General features: G+C 26.7%; 2 protein-coding genes across 4 annotated transcripts; both read right to left on the bottom strand.

Annotated features, from left to right (window-relative positions):
- Window positions 1–4240: 4240 nt before the first annotated feature.
- LOC113552433 (SET and MYND domain-containing protein 4-like) lies at window positions 4241–17331 on the bottom strand. The gene is made up of 7 exons (XM_026955315.1): window positions 16675–17331; window positions 14344–14593; window positions 11893–12014; window positions 11175–11810; window positions 10939–11093; window positions 9326–9444; window positions 4241–4431 (listed from the first exon to the last, which is right to left on the bottom strand). Exons 1-7 carry the CDS (start codon window positions 17269–17271, stop codon window positions 4241–4243), a joined length of 2070 nt encoding a protein of 689 aa, XP_026811116.1. The 5' UTR covers window positions 17272–17331.
- A 3126-nt stretch (window positions 17332–20457) lies between these two features.
- On the bottom strand, window positions 20458–25269 carry LOC113551811 (alpha-1,3-mannosyl-glycoprotein 2-beta-N-acetylglucosaminyltransferase-like). Of its 3 annotated transcripts, none has more exons than XM_026954309.1 (4): window positions 25068–25269; window positions 24878–24978; window positions 22964–23061; window positions 20458–22390 (listed from the first exon to the last, which is right to left on the bottom strand). In XM_026954309.1, exon 4 carries the CDS (start codon window positions 22234–22236, stop codon window positions 20956–20958), a length of 1281 nt encoding a protein of 426 aa, XP_026810110.1. In that variant the 5' UTR covers window positions 22237–22390; window positions 22964–23061; window positions 24878–24978; window positions 25068–25269; the 3' UTR covers window positions 20458–20955. The 3 variants fall into 3 exon arrangements, with proteins under 3 accessions (XP_026810110.1, XP_026810111.1, XP_026810112.1); XM_026954310.1 differs by having other exon boundaries at window positions 25107–25269; XM_026954311.1 differs by having other exon boundaries at window positions 25141–25253.
- Window positions 25270–25329: the final 60 nt, after the last annotated feature.

Below are 25329 nucleotides of genomic sequence, written 5' to 3'. Positions count from 1 at the left end.
ATAATTAACTAATTTTTGCGATTTTTATGAATTTTGTTAAAATTCTATAACTTTAAATGCTTATAACCAAATTTCGAGAAAAATTATGATACTTTAGGTTTTTGACATTTATAGTTGAGAAATTATCATCTTATGAAGAGGATTGTATTACATTTTTAAGAATTTCTATTTCCATTATCCAGCAAAGAATTTCTATATTTATTTAAAAATTATAAAGATAAAAGTGGGTGCAAACTGGGTTTGCATAAAAATTCCTGTTTTTCTTTAATCTTTTGTCTGTTTTCCTCAATCATAAAAATAAGTAAAGGATATTTTTTAAGTTTGACCTCTCTATAATATACAAACTAAACCCAAGTGAAGTGAGCATATCTGACCTGGGAATAAGTGAATAGATTTTTAGTCGGTAAGGGAGGTATTTACCATTTACAAAAATATTTGAATAGACAATCCAGTAAAAATATTTTTTGAATACATTTTGGATGTATAACCTCTTTTAATTTAACTATTATGCATTAGTAAAAATTCTGGTTTCTGGAATTTTGAATATAAGTACCTATAGGTACCATAATATTTATGAGATTTTTTGTACTAATAAATAAGTATTCCGCGGTGTCACGAATTTCGGTTTTCAAATGAAACTCTTTTTTTCCGGTACTTTAATATCTATAACTCTTTATACGACATGAATACATAGTACACTTTTACAACATTCGAAATTCGAATACGACGAGCAACAACACGCCGAATAAAATAAAAATATTAAAATAAAGTTTAAAATATAAATTAGATAGAGTAATTATAGTTTATTATTGTCTATTCATGCAATAATATACATATTATAATGGTTTAAGCATATTAAGTCTATCAATTACACAATATAATTTTACAATAATTTATCGACTTAAACAAATTAATAAAATAACAATTATAATTTAGATTAATTATACAATAGAAGTGAATAATATTAATTATTAATATAATTTAGGTAATTTTTTTTTATTGAAAAACAAATTTTCGTCGACAATTAACGGTTGACAAAAAGTCATTGAAGTGGCTAATATCAACTGCAAAAATAATGTGTGACATATTATCGTGATCTAATATCAGTCATCGTTGTGATATATATAAATATATACATAACTGTAATTATTTTTTATCTAGCTTTCAGGTTGGTATGGAACCACGGCGCAAGTATCGTCAACCATGAAAGGCGGCCAATCGCATTGTAACTCATACGGTTCCACATTTATCGGGCACACGTAACATGCACCGCCGCACGTGCATACAGACATGATCCCACACGCTACCTTGCATTCAGCTTCAGAATAGAACTGAAAGTCATGTTCAGCAGTAGTTTTTTCACAAATGAGACAATAATACGAATCATTTGAACCGGGAACGCATGTATGTTTACCCATTTTATGGCATTCCGATTGTAAGCATGCTTCACACGACTTGAATTCAGTGAGGGTTTCCACCGATTGGGCGAGATCAAAGTAGAAGACATTCAACACTATCGTAAAAGCGAACACAGTTATGACGACGTGCGACAAGACGAACATATTGTTTTTCGTTTGTATATAATAAATATTACGGTAGGTAGGCATTTATAATATTATTGCAATATGTGCGCCGTGTTCCGCTGCAGATTGGCGCTCTCTGACAATAAGTAACTCGGAGTTGATTTTGTGGTTAAATATTTATTATTACTGCGATAAATACACGTCAACGCACAGCAAGTATATAAAACCAACGATATTATTTTACTTATAATTTGTATGTGCGATAATGGCTGATGGACTGACACTACAATTTAAATCCGTACAACGTTCGTATTTATATCCAAACTATTGCTGTGTGTGGATAGTGGTGTCATTTAATTGGTCGTATGTAAGCAGTGGCGACCAAATGATGTTGTCATGGGGGGGATGTGGCTGATATTTAAATATGCACTTCCTAATCATTAAAATATAATTTATGGTTATGTACTTATGCCTATTACCTAGTATACATTTTTTTAATTTTAGGTAAATTAGTACATTATTTATAACAAATGAGAAATGTATTGTTAATTCATGATTGATGATTGATCATCGAGTGGAGTAGTTCCTGTATATTTTGTATAAGTAACTAAATTTTAATAAAAACAGCCTTGTTCCTAGAACGAGTCTAGAATCTAAATATAATAATATTATACGCTGATAGTCGTTGTTTTGAGAAAAAAATAAAACAAAATTGAAATCATTAACATTATAGTACAAATAGTACAATATAATAATATGTACATAAATTTAATTGTATTAAATATTAAAGAAAAAAGTCATGGGGTTATCTATCCTTACCCTAGGTTAAGATCTAGTCCTACATAATATGCTATATATATATATAATGTATAAAATGATAATATTTGTATAATAATTTAAAATTAAAATGTATATTCTAATTAATACGTGTGTTGTGAATGTATTAAAATGTTTATGTAGCATTTTAAAATATTTAATATTTGTCATATTCATAAGTCAACTAAAAATTAAAATATCGTAAAAAAATAACGAGAGAACACAGATAATGTTAATATCAAAAAGTTTGATAATAGGTCAATTCACTCTATTACTCTAATATCAAAACTAAAAGTACGCTATTGAAACTGGTGAACAAAAATTTACCATATCGTACGTGTGTAAGACAGAGACAACACATGCGGGTGCGACGTCTTCGTAAGATATGAACATATATACATGGGACCAAGGTAAACGGTAGTCATTTTTAGTGATTTTGACATATTTCTTAAATATTTGAACTTTAAATGCTTATAAACAATATTGTGACCAACGATTTTTACTACAATAAGTATAACTTATAATAAACATTGTATTTAACTTTAAAGATTTTAGGGAATGCCAAATTTTTTTAAAGGTATTTAAAAAAAAAAAACTTAGAAAAATCGAAAATTTAATCCTAAATAGATAACACTAATATAAACATTTTCTAAAAATTTCAAGTATTTACAATGATTTGTTTTTTGAATTATAGCAAAATAAAAAAATTGATTTTATCGAAAACTGGTTAAGCGAAAAAATTTTCGGTTTTTCGTTCCCTTTATTAGATTTTTCCTGACGCTTTAGAAAACTACTTGAAATTTTTTACTTTTGAGCTCCCAAAGTACCAACTAGATTCACTTTCTTTCAAAACTGAACTGAAGTCAAAAATTAAAGCACTATTATTACTCCAAAACGCCATAACAAACACTAAAATAAAAAAAACACACCAATGTAAAATTAATACATTCATCACTCATCCGTTCAAAATCTAAAATGTACACAAACAAGTTGCAACCAAATGTATACCATATTATTATATCAACTTATATAAATCAAAATTTTATTAAATCGTTCTGTAAATACTTACCTTAAAAAATTAAAAATAGATTTATAGTACCTATAAATAAATAATATTTTAAAATAAAATCAGGAATGTCATTGCGTATAGTAAAATTCAAAATAATATACATATTACATAATATAATATATTTATACATATTTCATATGTGAAATCTTTGAACACAATTAATAATGTTTTTGATTCATAACAAAATAATAATTAATATCGTCGCCCAAAATTGAAATACATATATATAGAGTGTTTCATAATAATTGCATACATTTTGAAAATGCAATAAATACGTTGTTGGTTACTGAATCTCTCCATAACGAGTTCAAGAAAAATGAATTTACATTCTAATCGAACCAATCGGAGTAGTAATAGATGACAAAAATAACTAAAATAGGGTTGACAACCTTCAAACAAACAAATCCCACGCATTTAAAAATTTCGCACCTTATGAAGCACTCTATATACTACCCTATACTACTACTCTATATATACTCTGTATACTATATGTTAAATTATATGAGATAGAGTAATAGTTTAATATTCACGCAATAATACATATAATGGTGTGTATCGATTACATAATATAATTATACAATAATTTATAAGCGTGACTAAATTAATAATAGAACAATAATAATTTAGATTAATTATACAATATAATTGAATAATATATTAATTATTAATATAATTTAGGTAATTTTTTTTTTATTGAAAAACAATTTTTCGTTGACAATTAACGGTCAATTTCAAAAATAATGTGTGACATATTATTATCATGATTTAATATCAGTCATCGTTGTGATGGTCGGATGTATAAATATATACATAGTTGCAATTATTTTTTTACCTAGCTTTCAGGTTTGAATGGAACCAAGGCGCAAGTATTGTCAAACATTAAACACGGAGCATCGCTATCAACGTACTCGGGTCGACATTTATCCAGCACACGTAACACACACCGTCGCATGTGCAGTTTGCCTAGTCCCCTCGGCCCACACGATGCCTTGCATTCAGCTTCAGAGTAGAACTGAATGTCACCTTGAACAGTAGTTGTTTCACACTCGAGATAATAATACGAATCATTGGTTGAACCGAGAAAGCATATATGTTTCAGCGTTGAATCGCATTCCGATTCTATACATTCTTCACACGTCGTGAATTCAGTGAGGGTTTCCACCGATTGGGCGGGATCAAAGCAGAAGATATTCAACACTACCGTAAGAGTGTGGTAAGAGCGAATACAGTGACGACGGCGTGCAGCAGGACAAACATATTGTTTTTCGTTTGTGTATAATAAATATTACGGTAGGTATTTTTAAAATTATTTCAATATGTTCGCCGTGTTCCACGACAGATTGGCACTTTCTGGCAATAAGTCACTCGGAGTTGATTTCGTGGTTAAATATTTATTATTACTGCGATAAATAGGTCAGCGCACAGTATATAAAACCAACAATATTATTTTAATTATAATTTGTATGAGCGATAATGGCTGATGAACTGACACTACAATTTAAATCCCTAAACCGTTCGTATTTATATCGAAACTATACTGCGGTTTGTGAATCGTGGTGCCATTTAATTGGTCCGTGGGTGTAAGCAGTAGCGGTCAAATGATTTTGTCATGGTGGGGAGGGGATGTGGCTGATTTTTTAATTTGCACTACTAAATCATTAAAATATAATTTATGGTTATGTACTTATATCAGTACTAGGTATATATTAGTGGGTGTGCAAGCAAATAGTATAGAGCCCATTTAGCTAAGGACCTAAATACCTAATAGATCCTTAAAAAAATATAACGCGTTGTTCGTAGCTATATATATTATTGTACTCAAATGGATGAGGAGCAAAATGACCTGCAGCTTTTAAAACAGTTTATTGGTTTTTTTATCTCATTAGGATAAAATTGGGAAATTGGAAAACATCACTATTGTTTTGTATAAAACTATTAATATGAAAATATGTTTTGTGTATCATTATTTTTTTGGGCATATTGTTTTATTGTTATAAATATTACTACACAAGGTGATTTTTAAAACATGCCCACCCCATTTTTGTACTTAAATTAGGCATATATTCAAATTCTGATTTTTTAATTTTTAAATGTAATTAAAGGCAATATTTTTGAATACTTATATTTTTCACAACATTTAAAGTGTATCCTGTGGCGATACCAAGTGTATTTTTTTAAATGAGAACATATATATGTTTCATGTTGTAAAGCAAAATGTGAATCAGGTAATTTTTCTGAAAAAATTGAATTATTGTAATCGAAATTTGAACAAAAACTTCCGGAGTTATTCTACTTTAAATACTAAAGAAGAGGTTATTGATGAACTTTCCAAAAGGCTAAGGAATCTGGACATAATGTTATAAAAAATAAAAAATTGACAACAAATTTGATAAAAATTTTTGTTCATTTTTTTATACAATACAAAATAATTATCTTGATATGTAATAATGAGATATAAAATTTCTACTTGCGGGGCATAGTCCCCCAAAGTCCAAATCCCACAAGTCGGTTTTGAATTTTTATTTTTTGTCACCCCTCGGCCCTCCCACAAAACATTCTAAATTACGCCACTAGGTACTCTTTAGTAATAAACAAGTTATAAGAAAAGCATTGCCTCACACACAATTTTATTATTAATTATATAAATTTGTAACTAATACCAATTCGTAAAAGTTGTAGTAGACATGTTTTAATTTATACACCGCCTATATCAGCTATATCTGATTTTTGAATTAAATTGAATGTTAATGTAAATAGTATATTATTATTTTAATAATAAATCTATGATATATATTATTGTTCTCAACCTACACATGCAAAAAAGTATAATATTTTGTAATGTATAAATACCAAAACAATAATTTCTAATTAATTACCATATAATGTGTACAATGTGTTTATTGGTGTTTTGGTAACCGATAAGTCGATAAACTAATTTTCGTCCAGACACCTGCAGTCATGGTCCGCTCCACGACTATTCTGCGGTCCCGTTTCCGCCATAGCCCTTTTCCGCCAAAAACAAAAAAGGTAGGATTCCCGTTTCCGCCAAAATTTATTTTTGTGAAAAGACGTTTCCGCCAATTACTATTTGGGAACCATGTACAATTGTTACATATTCTTATCATTATAAATTGTAGTACAAGTAGATAATAATAATAAATTAATCGAATATAGACACTGCAATTATAATAGTTTTTAATTTTTTAAATATTATATAATCAAAAATAAATTAAAATATATTAAAATATAGTCTCAATAGACTTTTGAATAAACACATCGTCATTTTTAAATATTTAAAAATGTCACAAAAAATATATATAAATTATAATACAAGTTTATGTCAAGTTGTAAAAAATTACAATCGTAAGTATAGGTCAGGTTTTAAAAAATCTTATAATTAAAAGAAACAGTTTTGAAAAGAGGTTGCCTACTAATTTCATTGGAATTTTTTTGTCATTGTGTCTTCTATAGTTTTTAAACGGTTTAATATTTTTTTTGTTTTTTTTTTATATATTATTTTAAGCACTACTTTGAACACATATAAGTATCCATCTGTATCGTATCTTTAAGTATTTGTAAAAAAGTAAAACAATGATGGGTATGCCTTATAAAATTGTTGATTGAAATGAGAATAAAAATATTCACAATTGTTGGTTGTTCTGTGTAATGTCACTGTATGTGAAACCCGCATACTTGGCGGAAATTTCGAATTTTCATCAATATAGTTTTCTAAAATATAATCGGCGTACTTACTATATTTGATGTTACAGGGATGTCTGACATAATCAAAAGAAAAACAATCCAATACTTTCGAAGGGTCCAAAAATGTTAAGCCAAAAGTGTATTTTAACCAATAATTTTTTTATACTCTAAGCAGATTAAGCCTAATTCCAGTATTTTTCGATACCAACTCTGATTTAAGTGAAATCGGCAACCCACTATTATTACGGACGACCGGCCATATTAACAATACAGCTTGATGGATAGCTATTTAAAAATCAATAGTGATTTTGAAACAGAACAGATACTGAATCGAAATATAAGAATTTAACATTTGTCAGATAATTATTGTGTAAATTATAATTTAACTATGATACAGTGCATGCTTCCTTTCGTTATCGACAATAATTATCAACAATTATCGGTATTACAAATGCCATTGCTATTAACTACATGTATATTACTATCTTTTATACATACCACAAGTCACAACATTTATTCAATATTGCTTAAAAATTAAAACTAATGGTTTCCAAACTTTTTTTGTTTTCTTTTTGGCGGGAAAGGGCTATGGCAGAAACAGCTAATATGTTGGCGGAAACGGGTAACTCTCAGTAAGAGTGGGTACTCCACTTTCTCCACGACATCATATAGTTTGGCTTCATTTTCCGCCAGAGTTGCCATCGGTGTGCAACATAGACATTTTACCCCATATTGACACCTGTGAATACTAGAATATACGACTGCTAGATTTTACTGACACGTCCCAAAAGGGTTATGCCGCAACAGTATATTTCTGTGTAGTCCTCGTGACAAACAAAGTATTCATCTTCTTTAAGACGTGCAAAACTAAGGTCTCTCCTTTAAAGGTTATAAAAGGAACAACTTTCTCACAAAGTCTAGGTTAGAGATGCCATTAGAGTTGTGCGCAGTTCTTATACTGACTCAATAATTGCTACAACCTCTCTATATGAAAATCAAATTGATAATTTATATTTCCCAAACGTGTGCCTGGATTGTGTCAATCAAAATTATTCAAGATTTTTGCCGACCAACGAATAGACACTCCTGACTTTGTTCTCACATTTCTCATCATTTGCCCAACTGTTACTTTACTAACTGTAAAAATTGGTATGCAGACGTAACTTTTTCGACATCACCTTCATTATTTACTCAAATATATACGGCAGATAATTGTATTTAGTTAGTTTCAACATAATTATTAACATAATAACATTTTACCTATAAAAATAATCAGTTAAATACAAAACGTACCTAATACGTAACAATAAACGAATTTTAGTCATCGCCTAGTTACGTTATCTCAAATATAATACAATTCTGTGTGATTACGATTACAGATTAGACTAACTCACACCACGGACTAAGATTAACAGGACTAGAGACCAAGATGGATATATAAAGGTGCAAACACTTTCTATATTTTATCATTATGATAGCGGGCCAAACAAAGTACACAACTTGTAACTGCCAACATGAGCACTTCTACCCAAAGAGAGCTCAAACATACTAAAGTTTGTATGGCACTGGCACATAATGAATTTTAGCATTTATTCTTACTTTAAGCTTGTGTCTTCTGAAGTTTTATTTCCTGCTGTTTATATATTTTATTTTGTTTGGGTAACCTAAAATTACACCCAGGTACAAAACAATTAAGATGCATATGCTAAATAAGTAAAAAAAATTTCAAACCACATTTGTACAAAAAGAGTATGTTGTGTGGCCGTGTATAGGTACTTAATTAATTAATAACAATACTGTAAAAGATTACACTAGGATAATATGATGTAAATACTGTTATTGTACATTTGTATTTTGTACATATACATTTTATAGTTATTTAGAACCACCTAGTTACTTTATGTATTATAAAATAAGTACACTTTGGGATGATCATCTCTCTCAGGATCACACGTCTGCAGACCTACTGAGCCCAACACTAAGCCATGACGCAGAGCCTCTTAAGCAGATGTGTTTGCGTCATTCTTTACACATCCACGTATATAATACACATTTTATTATTTTATATTTTTATTCGATGACATATAATGTACTTGATCTGAAGTGTAATACAAACATGCTTGGACTAATTGAATACATTTATAGTAAGTAGTACATGGTTTTTTAGAATTAAAATATAACAAATCTAAAAATGAAAATAAAAAATCTAAATAACCAATATTTATCTTGCGTTTAGTTAATAATAAATTTACGATTTTATTGAATTTGGATAAAGTTGATTTTGGAATACTAAGCTGGCCATTGTCCTCGTCGTTAATAGAGAGTGAGTCACAGCTGCAAAATAAGACAATATGAAAAATGTTTAGTTTAATTAAATAATATAATTTCTTCGTTAAAAAAAATTGGTGAAATAGTACAGAAGAAAAAATGAAATTTACAAGGTATTCTGATTTGAATCGGACTTGATTATATTACCGATCATCCTTCCAAACCAATACAACTTGATAAATAGCTACTAATATAGTATAACAGCATTGATCTAATATGTATATTTAACAGCATTGACTTTAAGTCTTTAACGACTTTATAAGACACAAAATTAATTAGGGATGGAATTTCTCGTGAACGCATACAAAATTAACCGAAGCTTACAAAATCGATTTCTGAAGTAAATAATTTAGTAATAGTAAACAATTAAATATTTTGTAGTTAAATTAACTAATATGTAACTACCGTAACTAGTGGTTACGTTGTTATCACTACAATGTATACATGAGTATATTAATAATAATATTAAGCCAATTACAGTTACACACTAATGTTTTATTATCGCAAATGACACGTTAGATAATAAATAATAATATTTTAATTCGATTCAAATGTGATTATACATGTGATTATCCTTTGTATGTTTATGGTAAATTTAATTACTGTGCGAAATTTTTTCACGCAAGTTATTAAGTTTTCACGCATATCGTAACTCGTAATGAAGTATTTGTATGAATAATTATGTTACATTTGCTCTTAAAGACACTTATATAGCTATTTAGAAATACTTCGTGAAAAATTTTAATCATTAACCAAAATAAATATTTGTGCTGAGTTAGGGTAATATATTATAAAAATACCAGTTACCACGATGCGTGTGCACTTATGAATTTATGATGTACCGATATAAATATAATATATAATCACTGTACGTTTTTAATTTGTACATTTTAATAGCATAATACAATTTAAAGGAAAGATAATCGTTTATTGCATATTTTCATGTCTTATTGTATTTATAGTTTTGTCGGTACGATGAACAAATTGTTGTCAAATGAAACGGTCGTTATCGAATTTTCTAAAATATTTCATGGATTAATTATCACTAAACAGTAATCCCTTGCTAAAAAGTAAAGGATTTTTTGTTCAGTTGTTCCTTGGTATTAAGTTATTAACTCAGAATAAAAGTAAATCATTATAATATTATTATTTATATAATATATTTGTAAATAATAACTAAATAATGAAACAACACACTTTGGTTGTAAATATACTCAACATTATCATTTGGGTACCTGACACCCTACTTAGCTGACACCATAACTGGTGTAATTTCACATACGTTTACCTAATAGACAGGTATATATTTATTATATTATATTATTTGTATAAAACAATGGTGGATTAGTCATTGATGTCCAAATTTCTACAATTTTGAGCTATAACTTATAAGCAATGAACATTATACACATTGTGTAGTTAGTTCAATCATCTACTCTGTTAATTATTATTTAAATATACCTTAAACAATTAAATAGCATAATATATTAATTTATATACCCAATAAATAATTCATTGAATTCCATTGACGCATAGTTGGGCCAATTGTTCATACAAGCCTGGCACTGACATTGAAATTGGTACTGATCAAATAAATGTATACTACGTTCTTCTTTAGTATGTGACATAAATTTGACGCCATAATCAGTAAATATCTATAATATATAAATACAATACAATTATATATATATATATATTTAAACAATACCTACAAGCTACAGTTTAATATGATTTACTTGAGATCCTTTTAAAATTGGTTGTATTGCCCGAGTCACTTCTATACCACTATACGTTTGAACTATCGCATTTGGATCACATGAATGATTTATCAAACTGTACGCAGAGCATAGAATTAAAGCAACAGAATCAAAAATTGCTGGTCGATTTGCGACAATATTATCACTGCTGTTTCCGATATATTTAGATAGCTCTATAGACGCATAAGAGTTCAAGTTGGCTATACATAGCAAATGAACTAGCGATTCGCCAACAGTGCCTAACAAATTTGATGGGATATCAAATTTATTTAACAACAATAGAGATACCATCATTGATGCAGTACAATACATAAAAAATAAATTGGAGACTGTTCTTTTGGCTTCATTTCCATCCAATGCATAAATTGAGTAAAAAGGGTCTATTAAATGGTTGCTACTTCCGCCAAAACTAAAGTTTGATTCATTATACTTTTGTACCATTGAGCAGTAATGATCGATACCCATTACATTTATGAGCTGCATGAAACAACGTAAAGCCAGATCGTGAGTGGGTTCAACAGTTGGGTCCTCTTTAAGAGGATAGACTAATGAACACTCTGTATTATGGTAACTGGCGAACGCTTTTTGTAAACATGCATCATCACAGTAGATAACCTATTATAAGTAAAATATTTTTTTCGTAGGCATTTAAAATTTTAAACTCGTATAATTTAAAATATATTAAAAATCGATTTACCTGTGAACATTTAGAACACGGTATAGCTGATAAACATCGTTTGAAACAATAATTGCAGTTGAACATCCACTTACTATTTTTAAATACACCAGCAATGGGCTCTTCTATAATAATTATTTCACCTGAAAAAAGTATATTTAAATTTTATCTGTGTAAATTTGTTACAATTTATTGGTATACTTTTAAATAACCAATTTAACAACATTTTTATCTAAAATAAAATTGATTATAATATTATTATACTAGTATTTATCAATTAATAGGTACCAGCAGGCAGCATTATTTATAGATACTAGTATTTATAATAAATAGTATCAGGTACGCCTGAAATTCCATCAATGAATCTTCAATAAGTTAATCGCAAATCGTTTTATCGCACTAACAATTAACATTGTACTTACAACTTATTGATTATTTTATCTAAATAATAAATATTTATAGATTGTGTTATAATAAATAGTACAATAAAATTTCTATTAATGGACACCTCTCAATAGTGGACATTTTTAAATTCCCTAGCAAAAATGTATGTAAATAATAGAAGTTATAACCTCTTAATAGTGGACACTCCTAATAATAGACGTGGACAATAGAAACTGGTACCAAAATTAAAAATTATCTCTCATAAATGGACACAATACATGTCAAAATTAATGTAAACTAATGTAATTAATTTAAAATACTATATTTATCTATTATATATTTCATACGTTCATATTTTATCTTATCTTAATGGTTTTCTTATTCGAAAAATGACAAATGGTAGTCAATTCGCAAATTTACTTTGAAGAGCAGAAAAAATTTACCCCAAAAAAGATTAGAGTTTTCTAATTGTACATAAACCTTAAACATTTTTATACACTTTTAAATACATACTTATTATATAATAAATAATAAATTAATATTTCAATGTATATGTAATATGTATGTACCTATATGTTAATCAATTTTCTACAGCATCTCTCTATAATGGCCATTTAGTAATTTCTCACAAATGTCTTCTATATAGATGTTTTCTCAATAGTGGACAACCCACTAAAGGGGATATTTTATAATTCCTCATGGCTGTCCACTATATAGAGGTTTCACTGTAGCATAATTATGCGGGTTTGACGTCCACTGCTTAGACTATTTTAATTATTATTAGATAGGTACCCATCTCAAGTTTATTGTAAGAATAAACAAAGAAGTGTATTCATCATATATATTTATATTACCTATTTGTATCTACTATATATATAAGTACATCTAAATATCTAATTATATTTTAATTTTTAACTTATTTAAAGTATTCAGTTAGAGTATCCTGTAGCAGTGCAGCAGTATTATACGTAATTTATAATATTCGCGTAGTTCCAAATTTTTAGAAGTCAAGACCACATTCATTTTACATCTCGATTAAATTATTATTTTCCAGATAAAATATCAATAATATACATAACACGGATAAAATGTTTTATAATTATATATTTATACGTAAATTCAAATTATCACGCTAAGTTGCGTGAATAATTCAACAATTGATTAATTTAATCCAATCACGTGTCACTAAATCGTGTTTTAGGGATATTAGCTCACTATATTGATTATTGATTTTTATGCAGCCTCGCATTAAAACATATTTTTTGTTGTTATTATTATGAACACAATTTTTCATCAATAAAATAAAAATATTGATACCAGAAATGTAAAACTCTTCAAGCGTTTATGTATGATGGACAATGGTGCTAACGTAGTAACGTGCTGTATGCGGGCTGCTAACTACTTATATTACGTAAAAATATTTACTTATTATGGGCGCTTTTTGCGGGTATGGAAATTTATCGATGTATAACGGGGTGACCGGACAATGTATCTCCGGTCAAAATATCTCTAGTCAAAAATATCTCCAGAACAAAACTATTTAAAATGGTAAGTCAATACAACGAAATGACATCTCTGAAATATTTAAGTAAGGGGAATTGCCCACAATCTTAAATTTTAACACATCTTGATTTGATTTTTTATTCATTTACTTATTTTTTTTTAAATTTTTATTACATTAGTTACCTACTCAATTTATTTAATTTTGTTTAATTTTATTACATCACCCAATCGTCCACAACCTTAAATTATAATTTGACATATTAATTTTGTGGAAAATATTATTGTATACGCGTAAAAACCACTGTATTATAAATACAGTCGATTATATTATAATGAATAATTTATTGTGTACTTGTAATAAATAATAATAATAACATATTACTTTAAAAATATCATATTATGATTACAATAACATATTTTTAAATATTAAAATATTTTCATGGGAGAAATTTGCATTAAAGATATTTTTAACAGGAGATATTTTGTACTGAAGATATTTTGTCGGAGATATTTTGACCTGGAACCATATAAGGTTATATGTAATCAGTATATAATAGTATAAATTATTAAATATATAAATCGTACCAGGCTTTATGTTTTTTGATGCGAATAATCCTCTCCCCATTTCTTTTGAATTTTGTATTTCAACACATTTCGATAAATTAGAACTTTTATCAAATACAAGTTTTTTGAATTTTTTATATTTAAAATTCATGTTTTTAATTTTTTCTTCTGCCTCTTCAGATTTTTTCACGAATCCTGATATTCTGATTTTGATTTTTGCTTTGGCATCTAGTGTTAAATATGTATTACTATCTAAACATGATAAACAATCCTAAAAATAAAATGTATCAAGAATATAAATATTTAAAATATAACTAGGAATTTATAAACAATATTATTAAAGATGTAATCTACATTGTAGACTAATAAATAAACTAAAACTTACCAATCTAAAATATCAATAAGCAAATGGCTACTTTGAAATTTTAAATTAAATTACATAAAAAAATTGCTATTGAATTTTTAGAATTTTTGAAAAAATTATTTTGAGACATTTAAATATAATATTTTATTAATTTCTATAAGAACCCATATTTATTTATTTTTTTAATTATTTAACTATAAAACCTTAAAATTGAGTGAAAATTCACCAAGTTAAAGCAAATTAAATTTTGATTTTATAAGAATACTAGTTATAAAACTTGTTAATAAGCCACAAATCGTACGCTTTAATCTCAGTTTAATTAATCTCTATTGGAAGGAAGATTTTTTTATAACCATCTGTAAATAATGAATTATTAGTGGAGCTCTTATAGCAAGGGTAAAATTAATAATATTAACAATTTAAAAAAATATTTTTTATCTTAAAATGGTTAATAAATCAATAAATAACTCAATATATTGACATACTGCTAAAACATTACATATACTATTTAAAATTATCAAGATTGTGTCAATTTTCTGTAATTCTCCGTTTCCGTCAAAATATAATATTGGCCGTTTCCGCTACAACCGTTCTTGGCCAAAAAAAGGTTGGAAATCAATGATTTTAATTTTTAAGCAATATTAGAAGTGGCAGTGCTAGTGATACATGATATTATATATATAACACATAATAAAAATAACATATAATAATTAATAGCAATGACATTTGTAAATAATCTAGAATAACAGCGATAATCGTCGATAACGGAAATATAAGCACGATAATTATCTGATAAAAGTTATATTTCGATTCAGTACGTGATGTTATCACAGAATATAACGTGTTATTTCGCCAAGCAGTATTTGCTGCTATGACAGATGCTTTCACTGCGTGTTATTCCGTTAAGCACATATATAAAAAAAACAGTTCTAACAATAATTTTAAAAAATATTCCAAAAGGTAATAAAAGATTAACACGTTTAAAAACTATTGAAGACGCAATTATAAAAAAAGCCAAAGAAATTAATAGGTACGCTTTTATAAAATCTGTTTTTTTAATTATGCGATTTTTTAAAAACTAATACATATATTATTTGACTTAAGTTTTATTACTACCTACTTGTAATATAATTATATTTTAAAGACATTTTGGTAATAAATTATATTTAAATATAATAGTACATATTGCGGTTTAATTTAATTTATACAAGATGAATCCCAAATAATAATTGGCGTAAAAATAAGGCTATGGTAAATCAGAGTATACCGGTTCTTTGGCGGTAAAAGACCATGTCCAATTTTAATTTAAAAAATGTGATAAAAAATGGTTATCTTAAAAGTTAAAAAAAAAAACAATTTGAATGAAAAATTATTTTTGAAAAAAAATAATTCGAAACGTCTTAATTTGAATTTTCTTATTTATTAGTTAAAAAAACGCATTTAAATATAATGATTTTCCACGAAGATACTAAGGGGGGAATACGCACAGAAATATACAATATATATAATACATTATATCTGTAGTGATACGTCAATACTCAATAAATGACTTAAGGACATAAACTTTATATAGGTGCATAACTATAAAATGGGATACATAATTATTAATTTTTTTCTAAACTATATTATTAGGTAGCCAATAAGTGTATCTAATTGAATAGTAAATATTATTAAATCAAAACTGAGAACATAGATTGAACAAATTGTAGAATAATACATTGATATCTCTATAAAATTATTATCTAAGATAAGAGCTTTTTACTATAGTTTATAGACTTATAGTGAACATTGAAGACTGAACTGTCTGAATTTTACCAATAAATAGCGATTAAATTTTCAAATGTCCCCAGAACATTGTCTCACGAAAGTCTTTATACGGCTATACCTATACGGATGTTTTAGGGTTCAAGTTAATGCAGGTGTTACATCTTTATTTACAATAAGAAAGTATTATTTAAATTAAATCAATAGTTAAAAATATAGCATACCCAATAGAATTCTAAAGCAATAGATGGTTGGTTTATCTGACGGTAACAATTTCCTTTTCTTTCAAATAACTTATAATGATTCTGCAATGGATACTGTTTGGATTTAAATGCTTGATCAATATCTTTTAAACTATGCTCATACTCTTCTAAATAATATAAAGCAGCAGATCTATTTGCCACTGATAAAGCAAAGTTGGGAGAGTCAATTTCTGCAGTCATTATACTTCGAGTATACATTTTTAACGATTCCTCATAATTTTTAATTTTAAACGCTTCATTTCCACGTGATCTATATTGATCAGACGTATCATTATTTTTGTTTGCTGTGGTACAATCCATATTAATAAATATTCCAACCTTTTTAAGGCTTTTTTTCAGTCGTTTTCTCCATCGTCGATGCGCCTGTGATAGTCTAATATAACTGTCACATTTTGTAGGTAACCAATCATATTGTTTTAGTAAGTCATAAACATACAAAAATCGATCGTTAGAATTCTTCTTGTCAGTAAATGTTAAATAAACATCTTGAGCTACATTCATTTCTTCGAAGTGTTTTGTGTACACATATTCAGCAATTGGCATATTGTAGTGAGACATTATATCTATTAATTTCTGAGAAAACTAAATACTAAAATTATTAAAATAACTGTACTTGTACTACATTATATATATTTTTCAACAAAGTTTAAATAAGCACATCACAGATCACAATAAATAAATTTAAAACTGTTTAAAATTCAAATATTGTTGTTATAATTATTATATCAGCTATATCTATTACACATTTTCACGAAATTAAGTATTTTTATATTTTAACACAATTGAGGTACCTATCTAATACATGTGGGTAAGTAAGAAGTAAGAACACTGAATAAGTGAATAATGCGTTCTATGATTTAGTTTTATACCTAAGTCTGTCGTTGGTTATGGGTAATGTATACCCATTACCCACTACTAAGTAATACTAACTATTTACTGACCTACACGTAATTGTTACTGCGTAGTTGTAGTGTAATGTTTTTATGATGTCAACTGTTCCTGTGTAATTGAATAATATATATAATATTTTTAATTAAGTACTAAGTATCCAAGTAGGTAAATATTAGCATTTATTATAAATACTAGTATTTAAATGATATTAGGTTGTTACTTGTTATATACGCGTGAATGCATGATAAAAGATAAATACGATCATTATGGATTATAATTAGTGAATACTCAGTCCAAACCTATTTTCACTTTTGTAGTTATGTGTAGTAATAAATGTATAGGTACTTAATTAATTTTTAATTAACATTCTAACATAAATGGATAATATTATACACCTATAGAACATATTTATTGGTGGTACTATCAACAACGTAGCAGTCGTAGCATATTATTGAATTGCACTAATATATGGTCTACCTACACGGCTACAAATTATTATTTATACCTTACATTATCTACTATTTAATATATATAAATAATATATTATACAATATAGCCAATATAGTTATATAAACATAATGATTTAATAGTTATAAGAAAAATATATTTAGCTTATTATATTGTATATTTATCTTTTACATTTTTAAATATTATTTTTTTTTACGTTGATTTGAAATATACAATTTAATATTTACAATAATTATATATTTCGATGTAGATACTAGCAGTCATAAATAATTTTACGATTAAATAAGAAATAATAATATTTTTTCATTTACGGATATAAAACTTCATTTTAAGCATAATAAAATGATTATATTTTACTAGTAAGTCTCTACTCCAAAATCTCTTTAGTCTTCTTGGACGAAGGATTATCTGGGATGTTAAGTTAAAGTCAAGGATTAGTGAGTTTAAAATAAATTACAAGGTGGGTTCGAAATTATTATTTAGGTATAGATTCTGCTACTTCTGATACTGTTAGAATTTTAGGTCCAAGCTTAAGTGGCAAGTGGAAGAACGATTTAGAGATGTAAAATGGCATTTTTATATAATGATACGTATAAATCTTAAAATATATAATATTTTTGATTGGAATACAGTGGCGGCTATCCTTAAAAATATAGGTGTAACGAAACATAACTCATGTAACATAAGAAGTAATAACCATATATTGTCCATTCGTCCCATTTACTTTATTTAGTTTATTCAACATGTTAAAAAAAATAAAATAGTTACTATTATACTATTGAAATATTCCAAAGTATTAATCTGTATTATTCGCATACGAAAAACCCACTACATCCACTTAGAATTAAAAGTGTAGCAGGCGCTATATCTCTATTACTCTACAGTCTATTGGATAGTCGCTATACTAATTGGAATTTGGAAAGTTTGTATTTTGTTGGTATTTGAATTCTTTGCAATATTTCATAGTTGGATTCTATAAGACCAAATTGATTTTAATAGGTTATTAAAGTAGAATAGTAGAACAATTTGTTTTTATGCTAAGTTTGAAATACTAACCCAAAAGAAAGTAAAACGACTTAAGTTTAGAGCTTAACAGGAATCTTTTTTTTTTTAATAACGCCCAGCTTATTAATTGTTTAAAGTCAACTTAAATATTAGACTTTATTACTCTAATGGTCGTTAAAATAATTAATATGTGAAGATATATTTTTGTTGTTTATTTGATTTTCATTTAGAATACCATAATTGAAATATCATTTAAATAATTTTGCAGGTTTAGGCTAGAAAAAATATTATACAAGTATCAAATCCATTTGTTGTGCTTATTGTTAAATATTCATAAATATAACGCAATATAATATGTACTATATAAGTACACTTTTATTAAATAAACAAAAACATTAAAATTTTTATTTTTAATCAAAAAATGTATGTATATGGAGTGCTTTGATTTTTTTTTTTAGAATTGGGCATTTGGTTTTTTGCTACCTTTAACACAACTATGCATACTGGAACTTTTTCTGAACTATCAAAAATTTAGATATGCAGTTATTTCATAAAATAAATATGTTCTGTATTTCTGACTTATGATGATACAATAGTATAGGTACGTCCATTTTGGTAGACATGCATAAGGCATAACAACATTAATATCCAACATGTTTGAGTCTGCCATGCAGACTTAAACATAAATGATAAAATCTATTAAATTATAATATAGAAGTGCTACCAATGGATGCTACTTGTATTATTTTTTTTTTTAATCTTGTATAAATATTATATTATTTTATCTCAATTGTTGACCGTTGTGTAAATAAAGATTTATCACCTACATTTTTGATTAAATTTGCTTTGTAAACAAAACACACATAAAAAAAATATATAAATATCTTGTTAAAATATTTAATACATACATAATAAATAGCTATTCAAATAAATTTATTATTATTTATTATACCCACATTTCTTTTCAACAAATAAAACACAAAACAATAATTTTCTAATTATTAATTTATAAACAAGATAACAAAATAATTTAATAGATAATTAAAATCTTATTAGTTATAACAGCCAATTTGAACTATAAAATTTATATAAAATAAAAAAAAAATAATAATAATAATAAATCAATTTCCCATTATGAATATATTATTCTACATATTCTTTGGTGAACAAAATATAAAGGTTTCATAAAGAACACTGTTTTTTAATTTTGCAATAGACATTTAATTTTTTTTTAATGTATTAGCTATTACATATTTTGTTTCTTTATAAGTTGAAATTTAAATGTGAAGAAATTCAGTTCAAGCTGGATGTTGCTATTAGTCATATATTTAATGTGACAATTACCTTGATTCTTGAAAAACTTCATGACAGATATTTTTGCCACTGCATCAATTAGCAATAGCTACCAAAAACATAAAATTAAATCCCGTGTGACACTTTAAAACATTTCAAGTTTTTGAAAACAAACTGCAAAATTTAATGGACCTCAAGCAAGAAATTTAACAGATCAGTGAACTCGATGGATAAAGTTCAGAAAATATGATTAAAAATTACATTTACTTCTAGTTACTTTAGTAACCTCTAGCTGAGCAAGTAAAGTTGGTGATATAACCAATATAGTAGTTCACATTTGATTCTCAACTTATAATAGTAAAACAAAATATAAAATAGTTAATAATTTTTTTTTTTATTTAATTAAATTGATTTATATCAAAATTAAAAACTGTGCTATTTATGAAACACTCTTTAAATTTGTATGCTAGTAATGTAGATGTATTGAGTTTAAATTATAATTAAAATAAAATAAGTGTAATAAAAATATTACTTTTTATTTACATTATATATAAAACTATATTCAAAAAGATAGTACATGATTATTCATTGCCAACTCGGATCATAATTATGCCATTCTTTAACAGGTGCTAAATACACTCTCCTATTATCATATGTGAAACTAATTATGCCTTTGTACGCAGTTCTTGGTACACCGCTTTTGAAATCATCCATGAGACCAAATAATTTTGTTAATGATTTTAAGTTATTCTTGGTATAATAGATGATTCTTACAGGATCACTGTGATTAATTTGCTTATTTTTAAGTTCATTAATACTAACAAGTGGTGTTTTATATACCATCTCTACAAAATTGTTATCATATTCATTTTTTAGCAAATAAGTTAAATTTAATTTGGTAAAATCAACTGGTAATTCATTCAAGTATATATATTTTAAATGTTTTTCATAAAAAAGGCCATTGCTAACACCTATTTTTCCAAATGTTTTTGTTCTGGATAACTCAGGTCTTATACATGACCTCCCCTTTCTTTGGTCAGGATGTCTCATCCAATCATCCCAATAACTATGGGGCCATTTATGCATTAATTCTATCCATATTTTGCGAGTTAACATCCACCCAAGACCAGGAAAAAAATCTGACCGATATAACAGCTTTGGATCATTTCTATCAATCAATGCAAATTTTCCATTATCATTCCAAGCAGAAACACACCATAAAGTTTCATCTTTTTGAAGAATTGGTAATGTAGCTTTAAAATATTCATAAAAATCTGGAGCTACATCCAAGTCATCTTCAACAATTATCGCAGTTTCATAATTATATGTGTTAAAAACTTGATTAAGTGCCCATTTATAGTGTCTCGATATTTTGAAATAACCACTAAATTTTTTCTCTTTAGATGGCACTTTAATTTCTTTTTGATCAGGTTGATGTATATGAATTAACTCTCTACCAAAACTTTTTATAACTTGTGATGTTCTTTCATGAATACAGTCTTGAGACACAATGATAGGAAACTCATCTTTTGATTTACGATATTTTAGTAATTTGTTTATGCACCTTGATATAGATGGGCGATTACAAGCAATTACTAAAATAGCAACACTTGATGAATTTGACGAACTGTGTTCATTAAATTGATAGCTATCTTCGTGGCTTGAATAATTTAACTGTTTAATATTTTCACGTATTAAATTGTGTGTTTCAACTTCAATTTTCAAACGCAACTCAAAATCATCCAAATTTTCATCGAGATAATTATTGGGCTTAGCAATGAAATTATCATTGAGTATAAAATGATTAATACCTAGCCATATAAATATACTGAACAAAACTAATGCTAAAAACCGATTTTTTTTCATATTAGCATATAATAACTAAATGATGGATTTTAATTTAATTATCAATAGTATTTGTGCCATAATATTTAAAATCATGTTTGATTGATGATTTTCCAGCTACTTGAATTTTAATACAAATATAGTTTTTTCTTGTTAAAATATAGGAATTTGAAATCTGTAAAAAAAAATTCTTATTAAACATGTTTAATGTAGTAAATTATAAGTAAATTATCATTGTGTATTCAAAGATTTGACAATTTTACATTAAATTAGTAAAATTTTTTGCAATATACCAGTTTGTTATAAAAAAATAAAACCATTATTTATAATATAAACCAAGTATATTTTTAATTAAAGTAAGAGTAACCAGCACGCACATGCTGGTGGTGTCCAACTAGAATGGGAAATAGATTGAATATTGTATGTAGTAGGATATTATGAAATCAGCCTCAGTTTATTAAATACATTAAGATTGTGCAAATAAATTTAATTTAAGTTTAATGATATTGAATTTTATTGGTAGCAAAAATGATGAAATATAGTAAATTAACATGATGTACAAATGTATAAAAATTAATAACTAATTATACCTATATATCAGAGTACTAATTTGTCTAATTTAAATGTACAATAAATAATATTTAGAAAATATAAGCTATTATAAACAAATTATGGTAGGTATTAAGTGCATATTAAGCTTCATATTATATTAGATGATTTATATAAAAAATACAAATTGTATACTTACATCAGTCCAAATGTGAGGATTGATTATAAGATTGTTGTCATAATTGCACAATAAAAAATATATTGATGTAGGGATCTTGCAACATAATACGTAGAAACCTGTAAATAAATTATTCTATTACTGAATATTTATCATATAATATAAAAGTTAAAAAAACATCTAATACTGTTTTGTAAGTACAAATATAATCATAATCAAAGTAATTTACAGTTATTAACAGTTATATACCTTAACACATTATTTTTATGAACATGTATGTTAAAACTTATTTTATACCTAGTGTAATAATATTGTTATGTAGTTAAATAGCAATCAGTTGGATAGCTAATTATTATATTAGGGATACATTCTTATCCTTTCACAAATTTGTCAAATCAATTTGATTTTCTTAGGACACTTAAAAACTATGTTTATAATTATGTAACTATGTCCACTGTGTAGCATACAGATGCAAAATTCTAAATAATGGGACAAAATTAATTGCAGTGGTGTCATTTCAGTTTTTGTTTGACAAGGGCAACTACTCACTGATTTGCCGACTCAAATTTTTTCCACACAAATTCACATAGGATAGTGACATAGTTGGTGGTGGTTAGGGGGAGAGTAAATTTTCGGGTATGAGTGTCACAAACATGATTATGAAGTATTAAATATAAACAATTTTGTCAAATATTTATTAGAATTAGAAAGTCAAGAAGAATAATTGAGTAATGTGTAAATAAATAATAAATAGGTAATAATTTTTAGATACAATGAATTAAGATAAAGATTTTTACTTAAAGTATTATAGAGAGCATAGCATATTAGCTGTGTACACTTTGTAATAGCCATTTGGCATTTAATTTATGAATAAATATATAATGAATGATGTTTATCTAAAATTAGTTATAGACAAGGGTGTCCCATAGGGTATACTACATATACGCCGTATACTCTCAAAAAAATTAATGGGAACACCACTGGTTATAGATGACAAAGATTGATGTTTAAATTTAATTAAACATTAATATACCTAGTTAATCTATTAAATAATTATAAGTAAGGATTTACCCAAAAAAATTTTATCAAACAGTAATATATAAAAATTTTAAATTATGATTTTTTTTTTTTTGGACAAGGTAAATTAAGCTCTAAAATGTATTAATCTGGAATTGATAGATACTCCCTTCTTTCATATTTTTCAAATCTTATACAAGCGTTAACAAATTTACTTATTGTATTAATTGTGTATACAAATTGTAAATGTCTTTTATAAATAAAATAAAAATAATACAATTTAAATTAGAAATGACAAATGTCAATAGAACTTTATCATTTAAAATAAATGAAATAATTCTTCATGATAAAATAATTTATTTAATTTTATTAGCACATTAGTTAATAACTAAGTAGTAAGTTAAGTAACTCAATATAGTTTATACACAGAAGCCAATAGATAATCACTATTGGGAAAACATAAGAAAAATATTTTATTGACACTTGATGATCAATAAATTCTAATGTTGGTATTAGAAAAAAAAAGTTGATTTTTAAATAATTAATTAGATACATAAGTAAAGAAATAATAATTTTGAAAATAAGTTTGTAGTAGGATTTTGTCGAATGAAAGTTTTACTATTAAAATATAAGTAGTATACTATAACTAAGTAATTATGAATAAATTGCAATGAATTTTTAAATATTGAATTTATGATTTAAATTAGTTAAAACAATTATGAAAGATTTTAGCATTAAGCATACGTCTTCACTCTTCTATCAAGTTATTGTAAAAGAAAGTAGCATGTAGGAGATGGACAACGTCACACCACACTTGACGTTGTGCTGTTACAACAACAATCTAGTAATACTAATTGGGAGCTTTTGTATTTGACTACAAATAAGAAAAAGATAAAGAGTAGATATTAAGCAACTTACCTATGTTCAGGAAATAGAGCATTTCACGTATTCGCCACTACAAAATCCAATTGTCGAATCATGTAGGAGAGCTCCATATTATTGGCTCGGCGAACACGTATCTGTAACGTTATAACATGATGTGATGTAAATGTGTGCTAAAACAGTTATTGGTAGTCCCACTACGGGGTTGAAGTGTACAATTACGGACGTGGTGTTCAGTAATTGGCCAACAAAACAGTTGGCTTACATTAATTTTAACCCGTACGACGGTTAAAACACACCTACGGGTCAGAAAACGAGTAGTCCGAAAAGTAAAATATGTAACTATCATGAAACAAATAACTAAAATAACGATCATCTATAATATGTATCGTGTAATTCGTTTATTAGCCCGTACGACGATCCGGACGTTATCACAATAATATTAATTAATAATCCTATCGTCTATGTATATATGCCTGACTTATTAT

Source organism: Rhopalosiphum maidis, chromosome 2 (assembly GCF_003676215.2).
Source record: "Rhopalosiphum maidis isolate BTI-1 chromosome 2, ASM367621v3, whole genome shotgun sequence".
Lineage (NCBI taxonomy): Eukaryota > Metazoa > Arthropoda > Insecta > Hemiptera > Aphididae > Rhopalosiphum > Rhopalosiphum maidis.
This window is presented reverse-complemented; position numbering and strand designations above follow the sequence as displayed.